At 42.6% G+C, this 22466-nt stretch overlaps 4 protein-coding genes across 6 annotated transcripts in view; 3 read left to right on the top strand and 1 right to left on the bottom strand.

Moving 5' to 3' along the window:
• The first annotated feature begins 3173 nt into the window (after positions 1-3173).
• On the top strand, positions 3174-12151 carry hgd (homogentisate 1,2-dioxygenase). The gene is made up of 14 exons (XM_086191540.1): positions 3174-3334; positions 4399-4470; positions 4591-4679; positions 4779-4884; positions 5973-6032; positions 6121-6212; positions 6342-6376; positions 6489-6568; positions 6865-6964; positions 8135-8259; positions 10040-10144; positions 10244-10370; positions 10986-11167; positions 11262-12151. Exons 1-14 carry the CDS (start codon positions 3320-3322, stop codon positions 11403-11405), a joined length of 1332 nt encoding a protein of 443 aa, XP_086047666.1. The 5' UTR covers positions 3174-3319; the 3' UTR covers positions 11406-12151.
• Positions 11969-13617, bottom strand: ndufb4 (NADH:ubiquinone oxidoreductase subunit B4). The gene is made up of 3 exons (XM_086191542.1): positions 13399-13617; positions 12702-12845; positions 11969-12114 (listed from the first exon to the last, which is right to left on the bottom strand). Exons 1-3 carry the CDS (start codon positions 13573-13575, stop codon positions 12061-12063), a joined length of 375 nt encoding a protein of 124 aa, XP_086047668.1. The 5' UTR covers positions 13576-13617; the 3' UTR covers positions 11969-12060.
• A 4-nt stretch (positions 13618-13621) lies between these two features.
• LOC147241616 (sperm-associated antigen 16 protein-like) lies at positions 13622-14535 on the top strand. The gene has a single exon (XM_086191541.1). It carries the CDS (start codon positions 13755-13757, stop codon positions 14475-14477), a length of 723 nt encoding a protein of 240 aa, XP_086047667.1. The 5' UTR covers positions 13622-13754; the 3' UTR covers positions 14478-14535.
• Positions 14536-20728: 6193 nt separating this feature from the next.
• The window catches only part of myripb (myosin VIIA and Rab interacting protein b), a 136991-nt gene continuing 135253 nt past the window's right edge, over positions 20729-22466 (top strand). For all 3 annotated transcript variants that reach the window (XM_086191237.1, XM_086191228.1, XM_086191233.1), the window contains exon 1: positions 20729-20947. The gene's annotated coding sequence lies outside the window, so the exon portion shown is untranslated. The remainder of the gene's footprint in view (positions 20948-22466) is intronic.

Below are 22466 nucleotides of genomic sequence, written 5' to 3'. Positions count from 1 at the left end.
ATATGGGTTAGGGTTAAGAAAAGGTCATTTTCGGGGTTGAAAGCAGTACTGTTATTACTGAAACAGGAAGACAGGATCCACCACAGGAACACAAAATCAACAGCCAACCCTTGCTGCAGCTGCATGGTGCCTGCTCTCCTGTTAGCGATCATACAGAATTGAAATAAGAAGCTTTCTCTGCTCAGTAACCTCCCGCAAAAGTCTCTAGCACTGCCATCACCTCTTATATCTATCCATCTACCGCTCCCTCTATCTCTGTATACAGGTTTTCTTGCCTATTATTGATATCATGTGACTTCATACTTTTATGCTGTCATTATTACTTCTTCCACCTGATTGCACTTGTCAATTACACATTAAATATGCGTATTTTTAGCTTTGCTGAACTCAGGGGTCGGAAATGGGAACCACAAATATACTTGTGAGGCCAAAATTCAGGAGCACACAAGTGGGTGTTCGAGGGTTAAGCGCGCGTGCGTGCGTGCGTGTGTGTGTGTGTGTGTGTGTGTGTGTGTGAAAAAGATTGCTTGTTTATGCATATTGGGATAGACTGAGCCAGGTGAGTGTACCATTTACCATCGAGCCATTGAGTTCAGCAGGCATCTAATAACAAAGCATTTATGGCCCACTTACGCATGCATAGATATCGGCCTAACTGCCAGTGAGCAACAACAGTTTGCTCCCCCCCATCTCAATGCTATTCCTGCCTCTCTTAAAACACACAGGCACCATCCGGATTGAACCCAAATACTCTAGAATTCTATCATAAGACTCAGGGATGAAATTAAAATCGCTCATTTTCTTTCTCCATGCAAGGAGCAGATCAATTTCCGGAGAATGGGACGTGATATTTTCCTGCCATTGGGCTTTCTCGTCTGTGGCACAGCACCCTGACTGCCTACCAGCGGGGGGTCCAGGCCTGACTGCACGCCTCGCCGGAGAACGGTTACTTCTGCCGCGGCGAGTTTATTTGCGCCTCGCTATGAGAATTGCCACCATTTACCCTTCCCCAACACCGCCCCAAACAGAACAGAAAACGACAAGAGGGAGAGGCGAGGCAAGAATGAGAAAGCTGAAATTGATTCTTTTTGATACATGGGGTACCTTCATTTGACCGTCTATTTCAAAATAAACGGAATAAATTTCATGTAATGCAAAGGCTTTTTCAAGGCCATGCTGTTGTTCCTTCCAAGAATCAGTTGCTCATTGCAGCATACATTGTTTACCCAGTTCGTAATCCTGTTTTTTATGAAAAGAGTAATTAATTATGCTGCTGTATGGGCAGAAATCAGAGTGGGTGGGTTCAGAGAAAATTAGGTGGGCCTAATTAATAACCGTCTGAGAGTGTCTAATAATACAAGCTCTGTTAACAAAAATAGATCATTAGAACCACACTTGAATGAATGCAGTACTGTTTAATCATCATTAAAGTTTTATTGATTGTCAGATGTAGCAGATTTACACTAACAGCTATCATGGTTGGGCGTGTATTCATGCCGGCAGCTGATGTCCTTCAAATGTAGAGATACATCAGCAGTATCACCACTACATTCAGTCCCATTCATCCATCCATCCATCTATTTTATACCAATGATCCGTTAAGGGTTAAGGGGGAGGGGAGCTGGACCCTGTCCCAGCTGACATTGGGCAAGAGGCGGGGTTCACCCTGGATGGGTCGCCTGTCCGTCACAGGGCCATCAGGAGCAATTAGGGGCTCAGTGTCTTGCTCAAGGATGCTTTAACATGGTCATCGGGGGAAGTGAGGATTGAACCAGTGAACCTTTGGTTGCTAGACGGCCACTCTACCTCTGAGCCACGCTGCCCCTCACTACAGTCCCAAATTTGCAAATGAGAGCAATTTTAATGATTACAGCAGGAGAGGACGGGGACTTAAAATTGTAATAATTTCATTACAGTGCAGCGTTTTCTTTCAAAGGACAGCAAGTAGCAGGTTTTGTCACATTTGACGTTCTGATGTCTGTTTTGTCTGACTGACAGTAAAGTTTGCTACGGGTCCGGTGACAAGGACAATTTTGGGGGTACATATCACTCGGGCACGTGTTTAACGCCTCAACAATTGACAGACTGGTCCTGTCCAGTGGGAATTTACTCTTCACTCCGACCACGGTGACGAGAAAGTGTACGCGGGTGGTCCGCCTCGATATCTGGCTGTCACAGATCCAGACATCGAACAGGCTGAATTAGCAGCTGCTAACGTTATTTGTCACTCATTGAGGGGAAACTGGTGCAGGAGTATTTCTGGAGAGAGAGAGAGATGTGTTTGAGTTCTTCCTCCTATTGCCACACGATGTTCTTTTAATACAAACTGCTTTGTTTAAGCATGATTTTTATCTTAACATTCTAATCCTGTATTAAAGGCAGCCGCCTGTCTAAATGTGGGCTGTTCCTCTGTGTTGCAATACATGGACTGTACACTGAGTGCTCACAATCTGCCATTTGGGAGGGAAAAAAGCACCGCCACTCAAACAGTCTGACCAGTTGTAATCATCACCAACCAAAAATTCAAAATATGTCATTTTTATCGATGTTCTTTAACAGTATTAACTGCTGTAGCTATTCACTGAATGACAAAGGAAGCCTTTTGAGCGGCTGGCTCCGAGAAAAAAGTGAACTCGCTCACAGCCACATGTATGTTGTGCAGGCCAGATAAGTCCCTTTATGTGAGATTGCAACAGAATGAACGCCTGTATTTGACGGAGCATCTGCGATCAGGGCAACTACGGCAGTGTGAAGACGATTCACTTGGGGTAAAAAATAAAATTTCAGGCCGTCATGGAGGACATGAAGACGTAGACGACAGCATTGATTGGAAAATCAGCGCAATTTGAGGTCATGACTGTGTAGGCTGCTGTAGTTTATTCAGCCAGCCTGTAATGTTCCTCTAGAAATGATGAATGGAGAGACAGGAGGCTACTTCTACAGTAGTACTGTGACAAACCTGCAAACTAAGATGTAACCTGTTAACTTGAGTCCGGACTTTGTTACCTGCAGTATCACCCTTGTTTGACTTGGCATCATCATCTGATCCTTATTTGTCCACATTGTGCTCTCTGACCGCTTCTCTCCTGTCTCCTCTGGAGCAGATCCACCAGTGTTGCGTCACGGAGCCTGTCAAGGCTTAATTAAACCCATACTGAGAAAGAGTGTAACTCCACCCTCACCCCCCACCCCCTTTATCCACTCAGTCCACGTACCGCTGTGTGCAAGTCCTGCAGTAGGTTGTGCTTTTGGAGAGAATACATTAAGAGTCAGTAGAGTTAAACTGCAACCAGTGGAAACTCTCAAGTAAGACTAGAGAATGGCTGGATTCAAGGTAAGGCAGCATTTTGTGCTTTAAAATCTTTATTGCAGAAATGTCAGTTCTTATCAAGGATAAAAGTTGTGACAAAACTGGACAGAAGCTGCAGTTATTTAGGGAATAAAAGAAAGGGGCACTGATAATGTATTCTGCGTCAGGAATATGTATAAAGTCAAACTGCATCATTTCACATCGCTTCATACCTCTAGGAGCAGAAGTTTGGTTGACGTAGGGGCGGCATTGCTTCTGACCAATCAGAGTGCTGCATTCAGGAGCTGCCCAGATGTGCAGCAGCTTTCCAAACAGGAGCATTTCAGTGGAGAAAACGGAACCGCTGGATCATGATATAAACCATCACTTCAGCTATTTACTGCACCGCGTCACGTAAAGAAATCGAGATTTAGTTGATTTTTTTAGAAATAAAAAACAATTTGCGTATGAACACACAAGGATGCATGTTCTGTTAGACGTGTAGTTGTTCATGGTGGTCATGTGACAAAGGAGAAACATTAAAAGCTGACGAGAATCTTTAATGTTTCTACATGAGACTCCGGAAACAGCAGAATTTTTTTTTTTATTGGCATGCTTGAAGCGCATATGGAAACCATCAGTTCCGTTATGAGTTTTCTGCAGACTAACAATGACTCAGCAAAGAGCTCCATACATTTGCGTGTGTGTGTGTGTGTGTGTGTGTGTGTGTTTTTCTATCACAGGGTAGACACCATGTTCAATAACCAGTAACATAATAGAGTAATAATCCTATCATAATTGAAATATCGAACAAAATCAACCCTGGAGGATGTTAAGTGTAATTAGTCTGTTTTTGTAACACAACAACACCAAATAATGGATGACTGCGAGGGGGAAATTTGGCATAACTGCAGTTTGTTTGATCATAAATCTAATGTGAATCAATATGACAACAATTAAGACAAATACAAGCCTTAATGACAAGCCTTCAAATTTAATTATAACCAGCATGAACACATTTATCCTGCATCACAATGAAGCGGCATGGTGTGTATCTTTTTAATTTTCTCTTTAACTTGCCTTAACTTGAGCGTCTTTCTCCCTCACAGTACATGAGTGGCTTCGGGAATGAGTTCTCCTCCGAGGACCCTCGCTGTCCTGGGTCCTTACCTGAGGGGCAGGTAGGAAAACATCACTATATTTTGTAATTATTTAACTTTTTTTTCTTTTTTTCTTTTTTAAACTGAAGGCAAGTAAAGAAATGAGCTCTCAGGAGAAACGTTAACATGATGTCTCTCCAGAATAACCCTCAGGTTTGTCCGTACGGCCTCTACGCCGAGCAGCTGTCTGGGTCTGCCTTCACCTGCCCACGACCAGCCAACAAAAGGAGGTGTCCATCTCTTTCTAACATTTCATTCATCCCACATCACATGAAATGGACATTAGACGTTATGAATGACTAGAAATTGATTCCCTTTCTTCTCTCCAGCTGGTTGTACCGTATCCTACCGTCTGTCAAACACAAGCCTTTTATCCCAGTGCCCTGTGGGAATCTGACAGAGAACTGGAACAAAGTAGAGCCTGATCCTAACCAGGTGAAACTGAAACAAGATTTATTAACCCCCACCATGTTTTTACAGTTTTGTTTTGTTTAAAATGTATCAAATGAATTACGCATTATATTCAGGTCCTGGCAGGCAGATGGTATAAGGCAAAGAAAGTTGTCCGCCTGCCGTCATTTCGTATTTGCCACGTTGACACAAAAGTAGGGCTGTTGTAGAAATATCGGCAAGGAATTTAACAAGCAGCCAAATGTTCCAAGGTCGTCCTCACACTGGTATTCAGCCGCCCCTCCATGTTCGCCAGTGAGACCTTAAAATGTCTTAGCGTACAAATCCGTCGAGGCACGGAAGAGCCGTTATTCCAAGAAACTAATATGGCTGCCACAGGAAGGGGGATTTTCAGATTATATATTTCTCAGCATTTAGAATGGAATTTTTTTTTTTTCTGTCGAGACTCACAGGAATGACAACTCAGAGCTTAGCAACGCCATGGGGTCCCTCCATCAAAAGCCAAAGGGCTTTTTTACATTCACAAGTGTGGTATTAATTGACGTATTTCATGCCATAGAACAAAAATAAGCTCGCGTTAACCACTTACTTTAAAAACAATTGACTTTTTAACAAGGGAAGTGAGGAAGTTCAGAAACTGATTCCTGGGTTTTAGGGCTCCTTCCTGCACCACTCTTCAATTTCAAATAGAATAATCCAATATGGCTGCCATAGGACGTGAACAAAAGTAACCAAAAGTGATAGACTCACTTTAATCTATATTTGATCAATTTACTAAATATGAAGCAACTTCCGTCAGCCACTTAAGAGATATTCAAGATTGTGTAAAAAAATCAATAATCCACTGTGGCAGCCTCAGGATGTCAGTGACCAAAAACTCTGCTGAGATGTGCCTCAGACGTCTGTTAGATCAGCTTAGACATGAATAGCAAGTACGAGCAAAAGCATGATATACCTGAAACACATTTTAGTGCAAAAAGTAGATAACTTTAGAATATGTTTGCAGGTCATTTAATCTTTTACTCTCTTAAAGCCAGTGAGATTACCTCCTTTTAGTAGATACTCTGTATTTACGGAGGGAACAGACTGTGACTGAGGTTTTCCTCTCACAGCTGCGATGGTTGCCGTTCATCATCCCCAAACACACGGAGAAGAAAGTCGACTTCGTGGCTGTAAGTTTAGTTCTTTTTTTTCTTCTCCTTTTTTGTAAGCATATGAGAGCTTTTCAGCTCACTGATTGAGACGTTCTGTCTCTCGCAGGGTCTGCATACAATCTGTGGTGCCGGTGATGCAAAATCTCGCAACGGCATCGGCATCCACGTGTACACTTGCAACACCTCCATGTTTGATAAGTGAGCCTGTATTTGTGTGTAAATGTGTCCCATCATGTAACAAATAGATTTCATAGATCAAGAGGCCACATCATCCTTGGTTATGATCATTTCCCAGCTTTTTTTTGTTGCTTTTTTCCCCTGTTCCAGGTGCTTCAACAACTCTGATGGAGACTTTCTGATTGGTGAGGAAGCGGGGCTGATGATGTTTTCACTGAGATAGCTCAATTCTGAGTCCTCCTTCTCCCTCAAATGTTCCTTTCACCGTCTATTTTCTTTGTGTGTTTGCCTCTCCAGTCCCCCAGCAGGGCGAGATCTTGATCACCACGGAATTTGGGAAGATGATGGTCGAGCCGAATGAGATATGTGTCATCCAGGTGAGGTCTATGTTTTTTCATCTCACAGGTTTTTTCCCCAGAAATCTACCATTGTGTCTGCAAGGTACACACACTTACCATATTTAGAAAGATGTCTTGTTGGTACTTTTAAGAAGAGACCATCAGAAAAAAATAAGAGTTTCTTGCTACAGAGAGCATGATGGCTGAGATTTGTGATTGCAGCCAATGTTTTAGGCCATGAACCCATAACTCCTCTCAGCATCAGAACATCCTGGATTTCATCCATAATAGTAAGAGATTTCCTCTCACTGCCACTTTACGTGTGTTTTCTCCAGCAAGGGATGCGCTTCAGCGTGGCTGTGTTTGGAGAAACAAGAGGCTATATACTGGAGGTGTATGGAGCACACTTTGAACTACCTGATCTTGGACCTATAGGTGTGTGTTGGTATTATATTGTTATATCCTTTCTTAAAATCGGCACACATCACTCTACATGCCTGTGTCCCCAAACTGACTATTGTTATTTGAAGTGGTTGACAACTTTCTGCCCAACTCTTCACTTCTTTTGTGTTTTTTAATCCCCTCCTCTGTTAGTCCCATTTTCATGCTAAAACTCATACATATTTTGAGGGAATTTCTTTAAATTTGGTACAAATATTAATTTGGACTCCATGCAAAAATCCTACAGAAATTCACACATGAATTCTAACTTAATTTCATACAAATCTCCAACAGCATTAAATCTCTCCGTGCCTTCATGAACACAGTATATAAGCAATTACTTCAAATTGGATACATTATGTTCCCTTTGATTTCAGGATGAACTGTAAATGTCCAAGAGGTCAACAGTGGAGGTTGTTGTTTTTTTGGCCTTGGTTTAAAAATTCACATGTAAATTATGGGAAAAAAAAACAAAACTCGAGTGTTTATTGGTATAAAACGATGACAACGTTGATCAGAACGCTAATGGTTGGTTGAGACCCAGATATCTGAGCAATATTGGAAGTATTCAGTTATGACATTCATGGTTGCCGGAGTGACACCTAATTACTTACAGGAACATTTCATGTTTTCTTTACCTCCAATTTATAGTTCAGGATGAGATGTTATGACAACTAGTAGATGGTTTGCAGTAAAATATAATCAGTGGTCATAAAGTCAAATCAAATTTCGAAGTAAAGTGGATGGTTTAAGTGCTGCTACTCTATTAGGTGCTACTTCTTTTTTTATTAGATGCTGCTATTTATATCAGGTTTATTTATGTATCGTAGTATTTCTATGTGTTAAGGGGCTGCGAGAGAGAGACAGATTACTGTACACTGTGCTTTTAATGTGTATGTCAAATAAACTTGAGTCTGTGTTCATCCAGCTCCAAAAAAACACTCCCATGTACCTCAGCAAGACTGTTTGATGATTAGCAACATGCTAGCATACTAAACGTCTGCCTACCAAAAAATGAGTGTGTTAGCATTGTCTGTGAATGATTTTAGCCGGTCGCACTTGAGCCATGCCTTGACTCAGCGCCACCTCACACCGTCGATGGTGTGACTTCACTCTCTTTGTTTTGTCTGTTGGCATTAGCATGTGGTGCTCTATGTGTTGCAGGAGCTAACGGTCTAGCCAACCCAAGAGATTTCCTGTGCCCGGTTGCGTGGTATGAAGACCGCAAAGTGGCTACAGGATACACCGTCATCAATAAGTACCAAGGAAGGCTCTTCTCTTGCCAACAGGTGTTTCCACCTGCCCCCCCCCCCGACATTTTCTTCCATATATGCCCTTACACTCATATGAACACTGCATGACAGCACACAACCTATTGCACTATTACCCTATCAGAGGTTTGTATCTGCTTCAGTTACCACCATCGAACCGCAACAATGACTAAAAGGAAACTGTCCAAGTGAAGCATGTGATCCATTAGCTGCTCCAGCCGATTGAATTGCAATCCCTGATGATTTAATATTGAAGCATTATCTGTTCCATTCAGCAGGATTCCGCCTCGACTCCCTCATGAGTCTTAATCACTCATAATTAGTTAAGGCATTCATGAGTTACAGACGGTGTACCTGTGAAGCTTTGATTTGTAGGAAAAAGCTTCCTCAAGTTAATTTAACCATGTTTCACTCAAGGAATGATCCTCCCCCTCCCTAAATGTCCTGTTGGGCACATAATTGGATTGACGCATAATGTCTGACAGGAGTTTTTTTTCCCCCCTTTTTTAAAAAAATACAATACAAGGAGGAGAGTTTTGTCACCGTGGAAACTGCACTGTTACACATCATTGCAGGAAGTCCACAACGGCAAGATCTTGCCGTTTTTGTTGTTGTACCAAAACAAATATTTTTCATCTCTTTTGCTGGCTGTTATGTGCAACGGGTTAGAGGTGCACCTGACACTCTTTTTCTTGGTGTCCACCCTTTCCCAAGCCTGGAGGGTCTGGCTAAGAAAATAAGGTGGTGGTGGGAGGGGGCCTCATCTCAGGGAAGATGCTGCTGCTCCCATCTTGTCCTGCTGTGTTGTTCCCCCGCAGAGCTCTGAAATTGCTCAAATTAACTTATTATTTGCTTGACTGGGCCAATATGTTTGTGTTTTGTGTGTGCAAGTGCTTGCTCGCTTCCATTTTCTTCTGATATTTTAATCGAATATAGTGGAGTTAGCACAGATTAACGTCTAGGGTGCTACCTGCACTGGGGTCTCCTATCTAAGTTTGTTTTTGTGTGCTTGTGTATTTATGTGTGTTTGTGTATGTCTCTACACACACACACACACACACACATATATATATATGTGTGTATGTATATGTACGTATGTATATATTTAATCTTGGTTGTGTTATATTATGAATCTACTTACGTGCATTTCTTTGCATGCATATATTAGTGGTAGTATTGTGTAAGATTTTCAGTGTGTTGGTGCTTACGTGAGAAAGTGTGTGTGTGTGTGTGTGTGTGTGTGTGTGTGTGTGTGTGTGTGTGTGTGTGTAAAGAGCTCAAAGGTCACTCAGAAGGCAGCTTGAGTTGTAATGAACTATATTGATTTTAGAGCTGCTGTTGAATGTCTTTTTCACAGTGACATTATCAGAAGCGAGAAACTATATAAAATTGCTGTGGTTTTAACAATCAAGATAAAGAAATATCTCTGCACCCACTGTTAACGCTGCCCCCCCCCACCCTCCCCCCATAACTGCGCTGCGTCAAAATGCTCAAAGTTTGAGAAAGTTTGATTGTGAAGCCAATTACCCCATAATACCTGGAGCCTTATATCACAAAGAACAGGGGGGATGAAAGAGAAGGGAGAATGAAAGAAGTACACCCTCTTTCTCATCCCTTTTCATTATGACCATTTTTTTTCTGTTTATGTCAAGCAGTCCTCTCTCTGGGGAATTTAAGATTACAAAGACATTATTCATTGTTCCTTTTCCCTGTGAAAAGCTCAATTTAAAGTCTTTTGTGTTTGTTGCTCGGGTAGAATCGTCTTATTTGTTTCGTTCTGTGTGTGCTCCGCATGTAGGATTTCTCGCCATTCAACGTGGTCGCCTGGCACGGGAACTACACACCTTACAAATACAACCTGAAGAACTTCATGGTTATCAACTGCGTGGCCTTCGACCACGCAGTAAGTCATGTTTGAGGACACATTTGCTGTCTTTTCTTTGAGTCGTGTAGCATGTACACCATCCCGACCCCAATTCACTGCAAAGTTCTACTCCTGTAGGATCCGTCCATCTTCACTGTATTGACGGCTAAATCCACACGGCCGGGCGTGGCCATCGCTGACTTTGTCATCTTCCCCCCGCGCTGGGGCGTGGCTGACCACACCTTCCGCCCACCATACTATCACCGTAAGGCTGCACACACACACACACACACACACACACACACACACACACACTACTTCAGTTTAATTTATTGTGATCCACAAGTTACAACTTGTCAAAAAATCCAGAAAAAAATCAACTGACAGAGCAAGTTGGAAGTATGAATTAATTAAATTAGGGAAAAGCTAATATCTTGTGGCCTAAAAATAGCTAAATAGTGCAAACCAGTTTTATCCATTTGCCTCAATATGTATATATGTTTTCTCTTTGTGCCCACAAATATAATAATTTCTCTCTATAGCCACTCCGGGTCTCCATAGCACAAAGTGTAACGGTGGACTATAATTCATAAAAAAGACGAGTAGATTAAAAAGCTAAAATAAACAAATCAGACACTTTTTTGTGGGTGTAATTTTCATCTTCATGTTTAGTAAAAATCATGTGTGCATGGTTGAATTTTGCCCGATTCCTAGGCTGAAATAAGCTGGCTAATAAGCAAACGTGTCATTGATTCTTTTCAACTGAGGCACCACCACCTTTTGTCTGTCTCCACCTGTAGTTTTAGTGGCGTCTCTCTCTCCGGTTTAATTGGCCAGGAGTGTAGCACTGTCTTATAGCGCCCCCTGCACGTCTTCCTAGGTAACTGCATGAGTGAATTCATGGGTCTGATCAAGGGCCACTATGAGGCCAAGGAAGAGGGTTTCATGCCAGGAGGGGCCAGTCTGCACAGCATAATGACACCGCACGGACCGGACGCTGGGTGTTTTGAGAAGAATAGCACAGCTGAGCTGGAACCTGAGAGGGTTGCTGAGGGAACCATGGTAAAAAATAAAATTTAAAAAAACAACTAAATATAACACAATTAACGAGAGGTTCTGAGCACCGCAATATATTTTCATCTTCTCATTCCTTCAGTCGTTCATGTTCGAGTCGTCCTTCAGCATGGCTGTGACCGAGTGGGGACTGGAGACATGTCAGAGGCTGGACAAGAGCTACTACCAGTGCTGGGAATCTCTTCGCAGCCACTTTAATCCGAACTGGAAGCCCAGTAAAGCCTAGGAAACCCTCCCAAAAACCAAATATATTTAATGGATAAGAAAAAAAAGTCCTTATTTCAATTTAACAAATGTAACCAGCGGTGAGTGTCTCCTGGATTAATTTTGTTTTTTGGTCTAGATATGAATAACAGAAAAAAAAAACAACAAACATTTTATGCAGATGACTGAAGATTGGGCTGGAAATATACCGTAGCTTTGAAATTTCAGATGACATGAATTTCCTGAAAAATTCAAAGACGTGTTGAGAAAAGACACAATACATTCTTCCTCCTGCAACTGTGAAAGATCGTTTGAGCAATAAAAAGCACTTTTCTCCTCATCTCTAAAGGTTTTTCTTTGATTTACGTGGAACTGCAATTCCACTGATGTGAGTACTCATTCCTGCATTTACCACTCTTGTATTCATTTACCATTAATTCCCTTTTAAGGTTACAAAAAAAAAACATGGTGACCTCATGCAACAATATTGGTCACGAACATGACAAAAATGCAACGTGCTCTTAAGAAATTCAGTTGTTTGATTTACATTTTTCAGGAAATTCATTTGTTTGATCAATCCAGGCCACACACATTTGTTCATACAATACATTTTATTTGGTTAATAATTCCATTTACCAATGTCATCAATATTATAACTGAGGGTTACACAGTGAAGCTCAAGGTAACCTGCGCATCCAAGTTCCATTTTCGATCTGCTTCTCTTTCATGTCCTGTAAAACACAAACATACAGATGACGGGTGAGTAGAGCGTGTGAGTTTGTTTTTGTTTTGTTTTTTGCCAACCGGTAGCGAGAGAAATAAAATGATAAATGTAAATAGCATGTAGGAAAAATAAAAGCAGGTGTCATTTCAAATGACAGTACTCATCTCTGGCATCTGGAATTTTGAAAAAGAATAAAGTATGAAATAAAATAGCTAATTTCACTATAATTCTATGTTTAAAGGAAAGACATCTGATTTAACACTTCATTCGACCGTTCATGCGATTGAAGTGATCTATGATGTGAATGGAGCCGAGATGAAACCAGTTGGACTGTGCATGCTTGGTTATTTTAGCCAACACTATTCTAAAATACTTGAATATAGTAAACGACTGCCATTTTTAATCTCTACCATGCTGTGTTCCTCCTGACCAGTATCTCAAACTGTTATTCTTTTGGTAGCCTCAGCAAAATCAGATGAGACACTTTAGAGAATAAATAATTGTCTGAATGGCACCTATGGCAAAGTGCTTGATGTGTTCGTGGTTATAGGACATGCGCACTATTCTTTGGTAAAAGCGTGTCTTGTCTCATACCCTGTCCGTCTTAAAGAGAAAGCAAAGGAAAAGGACAGGTGCGACTCCAAAAATGATCCCCAGCAGAGACGTCTTGTTTGTGACTTTGAAGTGCGGGTAAGGGTTGGTGCGTGCATATATCCAGCGATTCAGGGCAGGGTCTTCCTGTAGAGACAAAGGTAGGCGACATGTTACTAAAGAAACAGATGCATGCAAGTTAATGAATAAGTTCTTACTGCGAAATCGGAATCACACAACCACCAGTGATTTCATCACCTGCTCCGATATCAAAGAAGTAGAGAATTGTGAAGTTGTAGTTAAATGCATGATGGAGCGAGCTATCAATTAGAAGTAGCCTTCTAGCAACTTCTGAATGCAGCTGTGCAAAATCCGTTTGGACGAGTTAAATCACCAATACCAGGAAATATTTTACTTAAAATTGACAAAAGTGGCATTTTGTGGTACGTTTACTGCGTAAACGTGAATTAGCGAATATGCAGCAAAGACAAACACGTCCGATTAAGGAGTCTACCTTGTGAGGAAAGCAGCCGTTTAATGAAAATTACTGGCGTTCAATCCCAACCATTGACACAGAAATATGAAAAATACATAGAAGCATTGCCATTGAAGTGTTTACTAAAGGCATACAATTGCATGCTATGTGCCGCTACTAGCTAGCATTAGCATCCTAGCAGGTTTGACATTGCTCTCCACTTACAATGAGCCCTTTTGTGTGCGGGTTATTCAGCTTGAGCTGATACTGCCTCTTCAGATTAGCTCGTAATGCGGCTCGTTCCTCTTCGTTACGTCGAAGCTCCGGCGAAAGGTTGAAATATTTATTCGGATCCAGTGTTGTGGGCCGTCTGGACAAGGGCGCGTCTTCATAATCCGCCATGGTTGTTTGAGGACGGAGGCGAACGCGCTTTCGTTACATCTCGCGTTGACTGCAACCTTTGACGGTCACCATAACAACAGCAACAACAACAAATTCATGCTTCTTCAGTCACATAGCGAGTTTACTTGTTTCTCAGCAGCACAACCGAAGTTGCCTTGTGGGGTGTCGGGGGTTACACAATGAGCGGAGTAATTAAAAGTGACGAAAAAGAGGATGATGAGTTTGAGGATGAAGTGTTTCTAGGAAATGACTGGGGTTGTACCGAAGGGGAGAAAAACTTGGAGGCGACTGTTAAAGCCATCTGTGAGCGGGCGGAGAGCACCGCTGCTTCCGCTAACGATCCACCGCTTGAGCCCGTGGCCACTGACAAGTTCTTACGTAATTTTCTCTGTAAAATGGGAATGACAAAAACGCTTGACTGTTTCCAAACGGAGTGGGCGGAGATGGTACACGAGGGGCAGGTGGATGCGGAGCAGGTCGGCCAAGTACCGGACGTCTACATCAAAAACCAGCAGTTGGAGGGAGAGTTGAAGAATAAGCTGCGGGAGAGAGAAGAGTACCAGCTGGCTGCATCCACCGCGGCGGAGACGCTGGACGGGATCCGGAGAGCAAGAGATGCCCACCGGATTAAGCACAACCGTGTTATGCAGGAGAAAAAGAGGCTACAGGAGGAGACGAGGAAGCTGAAGGACCAGTTTATTAACAACGAAGCTGCGCTGAAGCGGATGACTGAGAAATATCAGGCCGCGTTGAGGCAGAGCACACGGGTGACAATGGAGAGGGACAAGGTCCTGGGACAGGGGACCCAGCCCTGCAAGGCCCCCTTCCCCCAGCCCCGCCTCGCAGAAGCAAGCTGCAGATCTCCTAGGAGGAAAACCTGTAGTGACCCAAGTGTAGTGTAACTTACAAATACTTCGTCCACATTAAAAGAACATGCCAACTTTTTAGTGTGTACTTTCATTTGTCACCCTCCCCAGGAGCCAGGCAAGAACAGGAGGGAGACCCAAAGAGACCAGCAGACTGCAGGTTAGCATAGCACAATGAATGACAGTGTATGGGAAGTGTTAGCATAGTTCTGCCAGAAACACTTGAATGTTACAAGAGGAACACAAAGGAAAAGACATAGGAAAAAGGAGTTCGAATAAAGGATTTGCTTCCTGCCTGCAAGACTAAAGTGAAGGCTTAAAAACACAGATAGGAGCATGGCTAAATTGTAATTGTTTGTTAACGTGGCATCGGCCTCTTTACTGAATCAGGCTCCCAATTCAGTTAATTTCTCTCTCTCTCTCTCTCTCTCTTTCTCTCTCTCTCTCTCTGTCTAGCCTGTTCAAATTCCTACATTGTTCTGGCATTGCCCCACAAGATGGCAATCTCTGGCAACATTTTGTGAGCATCAGGCGAGTGAAGCAGACGGAGGTTAGTAACAGCAGGGGAGAGAGAAGCCTGCTGAGCCTCACAAAGATCAACCAGCGAAGTAGCGTTTCTGCTCATACGTCTGTGTTCACAACCGCAGAATCAGGATGTGTTCTGGTCTGGAACAAAAGGCAGTGACGGTCCGTTCCCTGAAGCCTTATATAAAGATGTTTATTATTCTTTTGGTATAATTTTGCCCTGTTGGTGGTCAAAACATGCCGCCTGAGCTATTGCAGCTTATTATTCCACCGTGTCTATTGAATTGAAATTGTTATTATACTCTGTTAGCCAATATCTCACTCGCAAGTCGTTTGGATTATGTAATATCGGAATAAAAAAACTCTTAAATCCTTGGGAGAGGGGGGGGGGGGGGGGGGGGGCAGGGAGGCCTGGGTGAGTGTGACCAAAGAATTTGCTGGCTTCTGGAGACACTGCCACCCTGCCTCTTCAAAGTCCAGAATGAGATCCCAGACCAAGAAGCCTAACCTCTCTCTCCATAGTGCTCAGGGAGATATTTAGCCTCCCATGAATTATTAATGTTCCTACTCTGGCTGGCACCTTGAAAAGTTTCCAAGTTGAAAGCACAATAGCCAGAAAACTATTTCCCCATTTTCTTTTTTTTTATTTTATTTTGAACTCGGAATGGTCGTCCTTCGCTCCTGCTGCTTCCACAGTCTTTATCGTAGACATCAGTGATTTCCATGCATTCACTGTGAAAAGCCTCTAATAGATAAGTGAGATGCTGCGATACAGGAAGTTACTGAGGGATTCAGCAGGCGGAGAAGATTTCAATCCGAAGTCTTGCAAGACTTTATCATTGCCAGCAATCAGAAGCCTCTTTATTTAGACTTTTTTTTTTTTTTTTTTTAGTCGGGTATGGAAACAGAGGCCAAAAAGCAATTTAATTCCTCACCGAAGCTCCCTGAAGTGGTTTGTAGACACAGTGACCTCATATGTTACGCTGCTCATTTATTCATAACATTCCCCGCTTCAGAGATCCCAGGAATGTAAGAGTGGAATTTAATGTTCATTTTCACCATTTCTTTTCCTTTTCTTTCTTCTTCTTCTTCTTTTTTTTTTTTTTTTGAAACTATAGTACATAAACGCACTATTTAAGGACCTTTGTAATTTTCACAAACGCTTACAAAATCATGTAGGTGGTGGCTAGAGGCAGGAAGCTAGTGCTATTTCCAGCAAACACTCTTTACCACCCAAGCTATCATTGGGTTTTCCAGGCTTCATCCGTCCCATCCTCCCATAGCGCTCCAGGTCAGAGGAGACGTGTGGTTGTCTGTCTTTGCGCTTCCATCTTAAATGCCTCAGGCTTATTGGGATTCCTCCCCTGCTTGCCGAACTCCCTTTGCTGCCCTCTCAGCTCCTCTCCTCTCTGACAGCCCTGTCCACCTCACAGCCTGGTACGACCTTTCTGTCATACAAAAGAGAAAAGAAAAGAAAAGAACCAAGAGAACGAATCCTCACATCCCAGCACACTTGACTCTGGATGAACCAGCCACGAACGCCTTCATCTCTCTGCCTCTGTGCCCACTCCTCACTCTTAATCCTGCGTTCTGTATTCTGAGATTGCTTTTCGCCTACTTACCAACCAGTTTATTTGCAAAGATATTTTTCTAAGAAATGCTCCCCCACTCGATTCATCATCAATTCTCTCTGCCATCCTATTGGAATCTATAGCTATGAAATTGATTCCCCTGTCTGGAAGTATTCCCTTCTTAATAAATCAGCTTTCGCTGGACCCATAGAGCAGGCAGCTTGTCGAACTCAGCAATATTTTCTGCTTTATTGTACCGAGCAGGGTAGAGATTGGTTCGTGGCAGTGACTCAGCAGGCATCCGTCATCTTCAAGGAGGGCTATGCAGATGAATTTCCCAGAACAGGAAATGATAAAATATTTTATTTATTTATTTTTTGCTTTCAGTTTTGCTCATCTTGGCAGGTGGCCTTCTGTCAATTTTTGAAATTTCTCTGCTTACACTGGCACCGAGCCACGAGGCATTTATTACCTGGAAATGGGAACTCCGCCCGGCGCTGCCAGTCTGAGTCTGAGGCCCCATTCAGAACTGGCAGAAGCAGGTGGTCCGGCCACAAGTGGACCACAAGCTCAAGGAAACGATGGATTCTCGACCATTTCAAAAAATAAGCACTCTGGGGGAAAAGAAGATTTGAGGAGACTTAAGCTCAGCAAGATAATCTTCACTAATGAATACTATTTTTGTCATTTTTAAAGTGAGAATACAGTCGTTAGGGGAACGCAGCTAACGTTACACCGTGACGTCCGGACTAATAGCTTTTCGGATCCATTGCTTTTGGCGTGATGATGCCTGTCGTCTGGCTTCGCCACTCGCTCACAGGCCACATTTCTGAATCACGTTAACGCTTTCGAATTCATGAGAGCAGAGGGCTACTTTTGAACACGTTTTATTGGGTATAATAAACCCCCAATATCTCTCAATCAATTGTACGTAGAATACTAATATGTACGTAATTTGTAATTTCATCCCCATCAGCTATAAATTTATATTAATTTCACCAGAGCAGCAGCAGGAATCCCTGTATGAGAAACATAGTAGTTTCCAAAAGGTTAAAATCTAATTTTAATGCAGTTGTCACACTAAAGCTATACAAGAAAAGGGATATATGTTCTACCAACTTTGTCTATAGCAGTCAACTCAATGACAAAACAGGCGACAAACAACAACAACCCAAATGTTGATAGGTGACCAATAAATGGCCAGTAGTTTATAGGTTATACTATGGATTCTGACATTAAATTTGATTTCAGGCAGTGATTCTTCTTCTTCTTCTCCTTCTTTTTTGTATTTCATGATAAACAAAAGGACTGTGAGTGACCTCTGGGTGTGCAGACAGGCTTTATTGCTAGCAACGGCCTGACAGAGCCAACAAAAGTCAATGAATCTGCACTGACCCATAAATAACCCTCCTGCTCCTGCACATGTTGAAAGGTCAGTCGGCTGACATCACAAGGCTGTTACTGAGAATTTACACATAGCCCATATCTGCACGTCTCTCGTTGCCTTTCCTTCATTAGCGCACGAGTGAGGTGACAGAGCCTGGCCGCTGTGACAGCGCAGAGAAGAAGTTTTGACAGGCAGCGTTGTTGGGAGGGAGGGGGTCAGGCCAGGGGGAGTGACAGAAGGTGAGGGAAGACAGCCAACGCCCTGTATCTGATCTAATGGGAAGTGGCGGGACATGAAGAAAAGGAACAAAATTCAGCCTGAAAGCGTGGTCATAGTCTGAGGTCAGCTCTGAGAGAGGATATACGTGGGGAAGCATCCAGGAATACTGAGAGGGGAACGCCTCACCTTGAATGTCAGTCACAAAGAAAGAGGAGGAAGTTGCAATATTTTCTCTACTCTCAATAGCTGCAGTTACAAAACAAAAACCAAAAAAAAGTGTTTCACATAACAACATAATCGCAACAATCCATCCTGATAGCTGCGGTAGAAGCAGAGAGTGATTGGAAATGTAGTTTAGAACAACTTGAGCGGCTGTGTCCATGCTTTTTATGCCTCCGCCAGCAACATCTGTTGACTGGCATATTTTGGGGTTGTCAACAGGCCACTGGGATTCGAGGATGAATTTAAAAGCCTTTGATGGTCAAAGGGCAAGGTCACTGTCACCTCATATTCGGGTGATGCCGGTCCCATCCTTGGAAACGCAATATTTTTTTTTTAACATTTTTTTTTTCTCAAATTTGGTTTAAATTTCCACTAGGACTCAAGGATGAAATGAAAACATCGGCTGGTCAGAGGTCAAGGTCAAGGTCAACTCGCATGGGCGCAGATTGGGTCCCGTCTTCATTATCGTGATATTTCTGGGATGCCTTTGAGCAATTTTTTTTCTCCCAAAATTTTTTCAAATGTCCAACACAACTTGAGGATGAAATGAAATGAATGTGGTGGTCAAAGGTCAAGATCACTTTCATCTTAAAGAAATGAAATATCTCTGGGGCACCTTGAGGGAATTTCTTCAAATTTGCCACAAAGATCCACTGGGACTGAATGATACAATGAAAAAAATTTGGGAGGTCAAAGGTCACTGTCACCTCTTATGATTACAATATCGCAAGACTGCCTCAATGTTTTTTTTTTCTCAAAGACTGTGCAAACTTCCATTGGGACGAATGGATACAGAAAGCTGTCGGCGGTGAAAGATCGAGGTCACGCGATATTTGTAGTTTTACACAAGTTTCAGTGAATATAAACAAGTAGTTTGCTCGTCGTGTGAAGATGATGTTTCAGTTCTTAACTGATGATGAATTTTTCGATGATATGTCGTTTCTCTAAGGAGGGTCAGTTAATTTATGTACATGGAGGCTTCACTTTGTGTTTTTTGTTCAAAACATGAACGATTAGACATGAGCGTTATTTCTAAACTTTAGCCATCACAGATGCCAATTCCTGAAGTCAGTTGTAGTAAAAAATACAAAAGGCTGAATTGTCAAAAGTGGGCCAAAGTTGTCATGAGCTACTCTACAAAAGGAGGAATCCTGTAACTGTGACAGCGCAAACTCCTTCAATAGTGAATGATTCCGCCGAAGATATTTGTCTGAGAGCTGAAGCCTTGGAGGCTTGTTTTTGACTGCCTTCATTCATACTGCATGTTGTTTGGGATGAGATGCTCCTGTCAACACTTACTCAGTGGTTTCTAGTGCTTGAAAAGGATGCTGACCGCGAGAAAGCCACAAACTAGTCATGAACCTGACTGAGCTTTTATGGGAATGTCTGACATATCTCTGACATAGACGGAAGACTTCAAAATATGTTTGTTAGAAGGGATGATCTTCAGGCTTTTGGTCTCATGCCACTCACACAAATACACAACCGCATCGACTGAAAACAAGATGTAAGGATCCCTTTTGTGTCGACAAGTCCAACTGAAGTCTGGATTTAATATTTATGTTGCTGAAAAAAGTCGGTTTGTATGGTTGATTTTGACTCTAAGATGGTGTCATGGATCTGTTTGAGAGACATCTGTGCCTTCTTGCATCAGTTCATCAATTGGGAGTTTCCCATGATGCATCACCCCGATGGTAGTGCTGGCAGCTGTGTTGAGGGCTAGTTTTAATTTGGTCCTCTGAGCCAGACTGGGGACACAGATGGAGCCGTAAAAAGGGAATAAAACAGGAAGTAGTTTAAAGCAGGCAAGAGAGTCCAGCAGAGCAGGTGGGCAAGGACGGGTAGTCGTCCATGATGGGGGCAGCTTCGACACTCACCTCCACCAAAGCTTCTCCTCCACACGCTCCGTCTGACTTAATCAATGTCATTTCTATTGTCCTTGTTCCCAACTTGGTTCTGTACTCTGCGGGGGCCTCTGCTGCTGCCGCACTTGGGCCGGCAGGTCCCAGAACAGCAGCCGCACTGCGAAATGAACGTACTGCAAATGACTCAAATTTCTCTTGACTTAAGGGGTCCTGAGTGAACTGAGGGAAACCATGACACCAGCCAATGAATTTTCCACTGAAATATCCATGTAAAATGCAGGAGGCAATGCAATCCAAGCCATTTTCATTGACTGGACTTTTTGATCTTTGCTTTGAGTTTGTGTTGGGGCTGCAGCCCTTCATGTTTTATTTTGAAGTACACTTCCCTTGTGCATTACTTCCTGTTTTTCTCAGTGTCTTGCCGTTTTTTTTTTTTTTTTTTTTTTTTAAGTCTCTCACCTGTGTCTGGTCTGTTAATCAGTCACAGCTCTGGTCCCAGTGTTTCTCTCTGTTGCATCCTCAGTAGATTCGTTAAGTCCCTCCTGTCTGTTGTCTGCTAGTTCTTCCTCCTCCAGTGTTTGGTAGCTTTCGCTTCTTTGTTTAGTTTTCTAGTTTGGTTCAACTTTCGTGTTACGTGAAGTCCTGCCTGCTGCCGATCTCTGCATTTGGGCCCTGCTCCGCACCAGACAGTGACACAAGTGTCTCTTGTTTGTCCAGGTGAGTAAAAACATCTGGTATTGGTTTGGAATCACTTGTTGTCATGACATCGAAGCTATTAGGGAAATGAAGGTGGCGTTTCCACGAAAATATTCATAGAAAATATAAATGGCAGAAAAAAATAGAAAGAGGTGTGTGTTATTTGGGAGGCTCATTACTAATATGTGGAAATGACGTGGAGTAGAGGGTCACACGACCTAGAAGCCATTGAAACAAACAAAAAGATGAATAAGCCACTGAAATATTTAGGTGTAACTTCCATACTTTTAAAATCAAGCGGGCGATAAACCCCTATGTAAAGAGGTGTGTCGCATTTGTCCAGGTACACATCTGGAGATGCTGGGTCACATGACAAGGAAGCTCATGGAGAAATTCTCTTCCATCGAATTACTCAAAATAAGAGGCAGTAAATCCAGAAAAGAGGCGTCAGACTTGTCGTCTATTGATTATATAACGGCGTGTTGCCTGTTCATGTGAACGCTCTTCACTTACTGGAATGTTTCCATAACTTTCCTAATTCACAGCTGCATGAACGCACCAATAAGACATTTTGAACCTTATAATTTATGAATAAATCTGTCACATTGCAGGGGCTTATCTCTGTTTGGTAGACAGTAGACAAGTTCAGTTTCAGGGTTACGTCTTGATTTCAAGGTTAAAACTGGGGTTACTGTCAGGTTGGTATGATCCAGGAAAATGAGTGTAAATAAATGGAGTCTCCTCTGCAGTGACGGAAATGTGTGTTTGCAGTGGCGACGGTGAAACAGCTGAGGATGTTTCTCTCTTGTTGCCTGTGAGGAGGAATAATAAGACCTTGGTCTTTACAAGAACACTGAGAAATCAGAATGGCATCCCGAGTAGGCCCGTCACCACGACAACACTGTGATCACTCGCAACCGGCTAATCCAGGTTATCTGGATAACACCTGCTCAGGACACTCACTCATGTAACCCCACACACACACACAATTGATCCCAGAGGGAGCTCCTGAAGCATATTCAGCATCAGTCCAAGCATTATGTGCATCAGAGGAAAAATGCCACTTGTTTTATTTTTGCTCCCCCCCCCCCCCACACACACACTTTTACCTTTTTGTATTTGCATCAGTAAAACCAGAACATCGCTCTGTGACTACTGCAGGCCTGCGTCATGAGCTGAATGCTTTGATCGGTGAATGAGTGGAAGATGACTCATCCTATTCAAACAGATGCTCTCGCACTTTATGCAGGCTCATTTTCCTCATCAGATTCCCTCACAATTAGGGGTTTCTGCTGTGTTCCCCTTTGGGTGGGCTTGAGTACATTTTTAGATAACAGTCTCGCAGGTTTCATTTTTTTCACTCAACTCTCACTACAGTTTTTCTTCTTCTTTTTTTTTTTTTTTTTTTGAGTTGAGATGTGATTTATAAAATTTCACTCCATTCTTTCCCACCCAGATGCAGAAATATTGACGTCAGTATCCCGCTCAGCTAATCTTCTGGTCCAGATTATATACATATGTTTCCATTTCTAATCAAATG

This window comes from Aulostomus chinensis, chromosome 21 (genome assembly GCF_037954235.1).
Source record: "Aulostomus chinensis isolate RoL2024-O1b breed Wild chromosome 21, RoL_Achi_v1.0, whole genome shotgun sequence".
NCBI lineage: Eukaryota > Metazoa > Chordata > Actinopteri > Syngnathiformes > Aulostomidae > Aulostomus > Aulostomus chinensis.
Note: the sequence above shows the minus strand (reverse complement) of the source record. Positions and strands in the feature narration are given on the sequence as shown.

Excerpts from the sequence above, each read along its gene's own strand:
- hgd (XM_086191540.1), top strand. Across the intron at positions 6,569-6,864 it reads ATGAGATATGTGTCATCCAG|CAAGGGATGCGCTTCAGCGT; the intron begins GTGAGGTCTATG and ends TGTTTTCTCCAG. Across the intron at positions 8,260-10,039 it reads GGCTCTTCTCTTGCCAACAG|GATTTCTCGCCATTCAACGT; the intron begins GTGTTTCCACCT and ends CTCCGCATGTAG.
- ndufb4 (XM_086191542.1), bottom strand. The coding sequence starts at position 13,575 with ATGGCGGATTATGAAGACGCGCCCTTGTCCAGACGGCCCACAACACTG. Across the intron at positions 12,846-13,398 it reads CGCACACAAAAGGGCTCATT|GAAGACCCTGCCCTGAATCG; the intron begins GTAAGTGGAGAG and ends TTGTCTCTACAG. Across the intron at positions 12,115-12,701 it reads TTCTCTTTAAGACGGACAGG|GACATGAAAGAGAAGCAGAT; the intron begins GTATGAGACAAG and ends TGTGTTTTACAG.
- LOC147241616 (XM_086191541.1), top strand. The coding sequence starts at position 13,755 with ATGAGCGGAGTAATTAAAAGTGACGAAAAAGAGGATGATGAGTTTGAG.